At 39.2% G+C, this 8,642-nt stretch overlaps 1 protein-coding gene across 1 annotated transcript in view; it reads right to left on the bottom strand.

The window, feature by feature from the left end:
- The window catches only part of LOC134549065 (N-acetylated-alpha-linked acidic dipeptidase 2-like), a 41,777-nt gene that overhangs the window by 12,505 nt on the left and 20,630 nt on the right, over positions 1-8,642 (bottom strand). Inside the window, exons 14-18 of the mRNA XM_063394464.1 lie at positions 8,140-8,231; positions 6,616-6,706; positions 5,685-5,949; positions 2,448-2,529; positions 1,441-1,533 (exon numbers count right to left, since the gene is read on the bottom strand). Of these exons, the coding sequence (XP_063250534.1) occupies positions 1,441-1,533; positions 2,448-2,529; positions 5,685-5,949; positions 6,616-6,706; positions 8,140-8,231 (623 nt within the window). The remainder of the gene's footprint in view (positions 1-1,440; positions 1,534-2,447; positions 2,530-5,684; positions 5,950-6,615; positions 6,707-8,139; positions 8,232-8,642) is intronic.

Here is an 8,642-nt window from a genome sequence, read left to right as displayed (position 1 = left end):
TTGGAAAGGGCACAGATTTAGGTCAGGTGACCTTCTCCTTGGGAAGAGATGACACATTTGTCTAATTAGGAACAAAACCATGTTACAATTCTTGAAAATGGGAGCTCAACAAACCTGTCAAAGTAATTTGGCAATCTGGAACAGGGAATAAAACTAGTTATAGGTGTGTTGTGAGAAATGGAATAGAAACCTCAAAAACAACTAAGTAGCTGCATGATGGTCAGCAGAGTACTTACCTGGGAAATGAATTTAAAAGGAGAGGAAAATAAATCTCTGGGTGAATTCTTACAAAAAGGGTGAATTCTTCAGAGGGTGATCATATTGGATCAGAACTGTACAAAATATCAATCTTATGTTTTGGTATCAATTTTTTTCTAAATAATGAGTAGCTGCAGATCTGTTCTTAAATTGATTTTAACTATGAAGCATCAAAGCACATTCACACAATGTAAAAGTGTCCTCCCAGATGAAAAGAAACATTAAAATGACATTAATAAATGCAAGCAAGTAAGAACTAATTAAAAAAAAAAAAAAAAAAAGAAAAAGAAAAAAGAAAAAAAACCCAGACAGCTCCAAATGATACCCAACAAGAAAATTTCTAGAAAGGTATTAATTTGTTCTTCTCAAACTGTGAATGACAGTTTATCCTAGGAGGATGGAAGTGTGATTCTCAGTTCTATCTTCCTGAAAGACTTCTGGCATGGCATGAAAGCCATCCATCAGTGAGTCAGATATATCCATTTGTTAGGAAAAGGGAGATACTGAGAGCAAAGTGAGGTATTCACACCCCTGGCACTGAAAGCTGGCTTCTTGTCTGGTATTCCTAATAAAAGTACTGAGTTTATAGACAGGATATAGCATAGTGGTTTAAGCCTTCTGGAGCACCTGTGGAAGCAACCAAAGCTGGACAGATGGGGGTCTGTAGCACAGCTGACAGGCCTTTATCCTGTGCTGAAAGGTCTCAGGTCTCTCCCTCTCCAAACCGTCTCCAAGCTCTCCCTTCTCGGCTCCTCTCCTGAACTGACCCTCACTACACGTCTGTTCTCCTTGTTGTCTCCCTTTTACGCTACCCTCTTTTCACCTTTCTTTTTAAATACAGTTCATTCACTCTCCACTCAATGCTCATTTTGCAGACAATCACAAGAGCAAGTTGTAACAGCAGTAGTACTGCACATGTACAAGTAGAAGAGTATGATGGTGTTATGGTTTAACCACAGCTGATAAACAGAGAGCCAAAAGAGAGGAATTTGGCTCCACGCAACTGATGTAGCCAAGGAGTTCTCTGTAAGGTTTGTAAACAAAGTCCACTACTCACTGGATTGTACTTAAAGCAATGTATCAAACTGTAATTCCTGTGAGACCAATACAGCAATTCAGCTGACCAGTCAGCTGCAAAAATAGAGTGCCTTAGACAGTAGGTCAAGAAACTTCTAGCCTCACCTGTAAAACTTCCTTCCTGGCAAGCCCAGAGGATCAGTGAAAGCTCTTTCTATCAACATCAGCTGATCGTTCATGATGCGCACTGCAACTGAACTGCAGGAGAGGCAGACAGAGAAATGTCACACAGTGGGGAAACATGACTTCCCAGTTTCATTTAAAACACTTTTCTTCTCTTTTTTTGACAGAAAAAAAACCACAAGTGTGGTCTACAATTCACAAAAAAAAAGATGAGGTTTTGCAAATGGAGATGCTGAATCCATGTTATATTTATGAATTGATATTTCTGTGTTAGAAAACATTTCACACTATGCAAAATAAAATGGGAGACTTTCTGAGAGTGTCAGGTATATGCTTAGTATTTAATGTCACTGGAAAGATGCCACTTAACAGAGGGGAGAGGAAAACTGAGATTTACATAGATGAAGTGGCTAAATTTTGATGTCCATCCATAAGCCAAATATCTATAGTCCTGTTCTAGTCAATACAGGAATATAGTAAGGATGGGATTCAGCTGCCCAAACACAACTGGTGCCATATGTGGCCTGCTGTCACTGCACTCAGAGAGCACAGGAGTCCTGCAGGGACCTTAGGCTTTCAAGCATCATATGGATATCTCAGATATTCAGGGCGTCATCCTCTGTCTTTGAAGTGTGCTGAAAGTAGACATTCTAGCATCACCTACAACACTCAAGTGTAGGTGCCTAAACAGAGATCTCAGTCCAAACTCTCATTGCTACCTGCCTTCCCATGTATTATAGTAATTTTAATGACAACCTGATACTAGGAATAAGCTCTATAGGTTGTACTATCAATCACAGGAAAACATTCTTTTATCTGTTAATTCATCTTATAATGTACTGCCTGTCTCAGGGTTCAGAGCTCTGTTCTACACTAATCAGAGAGAATCCTTATTTAGTAGAAGAAATAAAGAACTGCCACTCTAAGTAGCTAAGGCAAACGAGGACATAAGTGTATATATATATAAAACTTATTTTTTCCTGACTTACTCTTTCTTGTCAACTTGTTCAAGTCTTCTGTGAAATTCAGCAGCAGCCTTTGAGAAGTTCACCACAGCAGAAAAAAGAGGATCTAGGAATGGAAGGACTACATGAACACCTTCATAGTATTCACTATGCCAAATATACCTTTCAGTCGCCCAGTGGGAGAACTACATTTGTCCTGCTGATATAGTTCATTTGTTGTCTTTACATAACTGATTGGTTTCCTTGGTGCAGACTTTAAAGAGCCGCATTACTAGCAAATACCTTTTACAATGAGACCAGCAGTGAAGCAGAGTGCTTGTTGAAGCTTTCACAACCATACGTCTTCCCACTGCCTTGCAAGCAAAAAATTGGCTGTTGCTGCAAACTGAGAGCTCTGCAGTTTCCTGTTTAACAAATGCACTGCGGTGTTCAGGTATAAAAATGTGACTTCCATCAGAAATTCCAGCTGTTCCAGAAGGCTGTGCAAGAACAGCAGGATTTCGCTCTCGGAGAAAGATTCACAGCACAACAGGAGGGTGTGATGCCTGCACTGAGCAGTGTTAGGTGAGGCACAAAAGGCACACCTGTGGTGGCACACAAGGGCAGACAGAGCAGAATAAAGCAGCCAAGTCCTTCCTGTGCTTGCTGCATGCTGGAATTGCTGGCCCACTGCACATCCACTCAGACCAGGGTTTTGCCTGACTGTGCAGGCAGGTGGGCAGGAATGGCTGCTGCTTTTTCCTGCCCTGTCCCAGCCCAGTACATCTGAGACATGTGGAATAGCTTAGAGAAGCAGCAGGCCTTCCTCTTAATGGCAGTAGCAGCTGGGAGGATTTTCTTGCGGAAGGCTCTATTTAATACAGACCTGGGAAAAGTATTGATTTATGCAAGTAATTTTTGTAGAATAAATCACAGGTGGATGTTACGAGGCTAACTTCTGACCCCACCAAAACTCAACTCAATTAGAAAGAAAGACAGTTTAGAACTTGTAAATTTTGCCCACAGGTTTCAGAAAACTTTGGCTAAACCAGAGTATCCTCTTTTCAATTGTCCAGGAGGATGGGACATACGATTAGATCATCCCCTAAATCCAGTCCTCTGTTGGCAACTATTATCCCTTCACTGTTTATAGATTTATCACCCAATTTCACGTGACAGGCTTTCTGTTCCCAGGACTCCTATTGAAAGCTGTTCCTCAGTCTCATTTGCTCTTCTATTTCTAGCAAACTTATTTATTCATCACAAGCCTACACTTGCTTCTTTCTTGTCTTATTGCTGTTGTTTAGTTGGTGCAAATGGAAGCACAGATTTTATGTATGCAAGCTGTTTACAGGCTGCAGCTCCGAGGGACATGTCACCTTGTGAGGGTGAGAATTCACACTTGTCCACAACCCTGTGGCAAGAGCTCCAAGTTTGCCAGGGGACAGAGTTCTGCCCTGCTGACATCATGGCCATATCACAGCAACAGATAATATTTCAGAAGCAGTAGGAGGGGATGTACGAGAGAAAACAAATAAACAAACAAACAAATCTGAAAAAATACGTAAGAAACTTTGTGTTCATGCTCACTAGCTATTCACTGTTGTCAATGTTGGTTATTTTAGAAAACATCACATTTCTTTTTTCCCCACTTGAAAACATTATTTCCTGGTAGCATATGACTACAATCACATATTTTATGACAAGGATTCCAACCTTCATTGTTGCAGATGAACAGCCAAAGTGTAAATCTAAATGCAAATAAGAGCTTTAATCTATTATTTTAAAGGACAATTATATGATTTCGTCAGGCTTAATCAACAATTTTCTGACATTCAGTGTTGTCAATAAGCAATTCTATGAAAATGCTGAGTGAAATAAACTTTAATTTTCTCAGTAATGTAAAACCTACCTATGTTATTTGAAGTACTCTGGTGCAATAGAATAAATAAAAAATTAGAAATTATAGCTTCTTTCAATAAATACTATAAAATTCATCAGGCATCAGAGAAGAGCCATGAAAATAATGGTAAGACTGAAAAACATAACTTGTAAAAAAATAGTCAAAATGACACATTTATAAAGTTATTAAGGAGTTTCAGTGTTATTTGGGTGAAAAAAAAAGCTAAAAACAGAAGATTGCTTCTAGATTCTAGGAACGAGAATAAATGAGGTCAGGAGGTGCAACTTTTATCTGAAAATAGACTGAAACTCAAACAATGAAAATAAATTATTTCACAGATATTTTGATGTTCTGCTACTGCAAAAAATTAGATTTGCTATTACAAGGCATGCTGCAGTGAATACTAGAACATATTGAAATAACTCTTGGTATTCTACAGAATCTCAGACCAGATGATCCATCACAAAAGGCTTCCTCTGTCTCTAGAGGTCTTTTAACAAAAAAAGAGTGTCTTTTCAAAACAGTCCACATTTTTTCACCTAAACCATTACAATTTCGAATGTAATTTTTAATTTCCCCCAAATATGGGTTCAATTTGAGTTACTTACAATGTTTCCCATAACCCAAGTGAGGACTGCATCCCCAAAAGGTGGTTTGTATCTCTAAACCGTGGGTTCATCAGGTAGCAAGTGGCTTAGGACTGACTGAAAAACTCCTTGGTGCAGGAAAACAAAGAGAGGTCAAGGCAAGAAGGAAAAAGACAAAAAGGGAAGACAGAAAATGACCATGGAAGCTCTCCCAGCCTGGGATACAGAGCACTCTGCTCCTTTAAACCTGTTTTATGGCCTCCAGAGCAATGTGCTCAGGTGCTCAGCAAATGGATGTATTCATGCAGGAGAGCTGTAAAAGTGCTCCTGTGGCTTAAACATGGCAACCATGCACTGAGGAAGATGGTGATGCTCCCCAGGGTCAGATGAAGTTTTGGATGAAGAGGAATGAGAGGAATGGACACTTATGGCCCTCAGTTTCCAAGCAGTTGCCATAAGCACTTGATTTGTCTCCTTTTTTAAGCAAGGAAGTGAGAAGCAGGCTGAGATACCTCTTTGTCTTACATTTGAGGTCCTTGACTGCCTATGAGCACCCTAATAATGCCTGTAATTTTAATATGCATGAAAATTGTTCGAACCCTCTTATCAAGACAATAATGCATTAAACCTGTGTTGTGTCTAGGAAAAAAAAAAAATTAGAGGATTTTTACTGCTTTACTGTGATGGCAAAATTCAAATAAGACAGAATTTGCAGAGCTGTGAGACATGCAATATGTCCCTGCACAATTCCAATTAATGCATCTAAGGAACAGTCCTGTGGCTGTTACTCACCAAATGATACTTTGTAAAGTTTCAGCTGTTCTTCATGCTTCTTGGCCAATTTATAAATTCTGTTGCTGTATCCTTTTAAGGCTTCTCCATAGTCTCTACAGTCGAATGGAATGACCTGAGAATCTGCCAGTTCATAAACCAGTTTGCCTCGTAACTGGGCAATTGTTAGCTGTTTCTTGAAGGTGGGGTCATAAAATTTTTCCACTAGCTCAAATGTCTCATACACAGTGTGATAAACAGGATAATTGCTGAATTTGTCTGCTTTCTGGAAAAGAGCAAGGAAATTTGTCAATGCCCTGTATTCTGACTGCAGTTAAAAGATATATTGATCACTTTACAACTCTGATGATTTGTATGGTTTCTAAATCAAAAAAGCTATTTGCCACAAAACACAATTTACTATCCTTCATTTTTGTGTGTTCCCATTAAAAAATCAAACCAATCTGAATCCGTAGACTATCACACAGGATTAAGTGAGCAGGCTTCCTTCCTTCTACCCACACAGACCTGCCTTCAGTTCCATTGCACAGATATTGCCTTCTCCAAGAGTGAAACTGAAAACCATTTGGAGTTTGGATAGCAAAAGTCCTGGATCACAGCCCCTTTTTACCTTGTGTAGCTGTTCCTGAACACAACTATGGAAGATCTGTTTATTAAGGGAACTATTAATAGCATGGTGGAACAAACGATCCACCTTCCATCAGACTCTATAAATACCTCTCCATGAACCTGACATCCTACAGAATATACACATCACTGTAACATGTTTCATTCTCCAAACATTTAGGTTTCTCGCTAAATTAAGAGATGTCACTGATATACAAACCAGTCAAAAATGCTTTGAAGCTTTTTTATTAATTATGAATAAATGCTTTTAAGGGGATGACTGCTCAGCACTATCAAACATCTTCAAATAATCCATCAGACTTACCCTATTCTTGGTGTAACGAGCTCTGCCTGATGCAATTCCCAGTCGCTGGAAGTAAGCTTCAAAATCACTGCCTGACCCCAGTTTATTTATTCTGCATGTAGAAAAGACAGCATCTTAGTGAGAGCACTTACTGGGCTGTTATGGTAGTAATTTATGCAAAATGCAGATTTTTCAGAGAAATTGAGGTCAGTCCTTCAGAATGGTACATCAGGGACACTAGTAAGATCAAAGACTAGATGAGTGGTAAGCTTAATTACTTAACTGATTTTATTCTAACACTCTGATGCAGTATCCAGTATTGCTAGGAAGATCTTTTAATTGTAGCAATCACAGTTACGGCAGCGATGACATTAAAAATACAAACACTTTATGCACAGGAGCCATAAAATTGTATCAGGCGTGCCTCTGCCGCCTGAAAACATCAATCACCCATTTCCCAACTAATACGACTTGGGCAGCAGTATGTGTGAAGACAGATGTGTTTGTGCACTCGGCACATTCCTCAGCGGAATCCGAGAGCGATAAATAATCCCCACTGCGAAAGGCACGGGCGGCGCTCGGCGCCTGCAGGCCAGCGCTGCCCTCTGATGGGGAGCGGCGGCGTGGCACGGGCAAGAGAACCGCAGCACACAGACCTGGCGTTCGGAGGATTTTCAAATATTTACGGCTGAAGTTAAGGTTTAGGTTTATATGTCTGGCCTGGTGAATAATTGATGTGTCGTGGATTAAAAAAAATAAAAATTAAAAAAAAAAATTAAAAAGTTGTTCTGTTCCAGCTGAAGTTAGTGTACTTTTCTGCAAGGAATTATGTGCCTCAACTAAGAAAGATCAGATCTGGCAGCTTTTTCAAAAGGAAGAGATCTCAGTGAGTCTAATGGATTCAAAAACTCATCTTGGCAACGCCAGAAAATTGCAGATTTTTTTTTGTCAAATCACAAAAAGGGGCTGTTCTCTTTACCTTATGTCAGTAATGCCACAGTGTGAATAGGATTTAGCCTTTCTGAATCACAGGCAGAAAGAGTTTTCTGGAGTTGTAAACCTTCAAATATGATGTCTTAATACACACGTATATAGATTTTTAATGTAATACATTTACACCTATTATATAAACAAGGAATAATTATCTCAATTTTTTAAGTACTGCTTTTTAATTACTGCTCTAGGCAGCTTCTTTCAACTGTTTGCTTATTCTGACAATTTTGATTTTATCTCATCTAGTACATAACAAAACTTTCCCCACCCTGCTTTTTTTCGAATGCTTTTCAAATTGCTTTTCTACTAATAAAAATGTCTTTAGAAGGTGTGAGGTTTCATTTCATCGCAGGAATAATGTCACCATCGTTAAATAAATATAATAAAAATTTATTTTATTTTACTATAAAAGATATTGCTAAAGAGTCACCTTGTGCTAAAAGGTTTTGTATTGCTGCCATAAATAGCACATCTCAAAAATTCCTGGTGAGCAGCCATGATATGATTAAAATATTGGGGTAAAAAAAAAACCCAAACATATTAACAACTTACCTGGGATAGGTATTATTTTCAGATGCAGGATCTTTCTCAAGCCAGCTTTCATAAAGAGATTTATTTTCATAACCTTCATCGGGGCTTAAAATCTGGAGAGGGAAATATTATAATCTCATTGGAAGTACCTCTAACTTAACCCATTGTCACTCTGCACTCCCTGCATCGTTCTTAACCAGCAGTGCTGCTGCAGGCAGGGAAGTGATTATTGACATTTGTTACACACGTTTATGCATTCCCAAACAAGGAAAGCATCTCACAGGCACTTGGAACCAACCACAGATAGTAGGAAAGAAGAGGTTAAAAGCTTAGGATGCTACCTGGAGCTCACCTACTAGAGGGGGAATGTGCATGTATACACACAGCACCCTACAGAATATTATGGGACTCCTCCAGAAACTAGAACATGCTTTCCTTTCAGCAGGCATGGGGAGATGACAACCACAAGCCTGTTTGCCCTGAGGTTGGACCTGCACAGCAGCAATATTCTCTCAACAAGTCTA

Source organism: Prinia subflava, chromosome 3 (assembly GCF_021018805.1).
Source record: "Prinia subflava isolate CZ2003 ecotype Zambia chromosome 3, Cam_Psub_1.2, whole genome shotgun sequence".
Lineage (NCBI taxonomy): Eukaryota > Metazoa > Chordata > Aves > Passeriformes > Cisticolidae > Prinia > Prinia subflava.
This window is presented reverse-complemented; position numbering and strand designations above follow the sequence as displayed.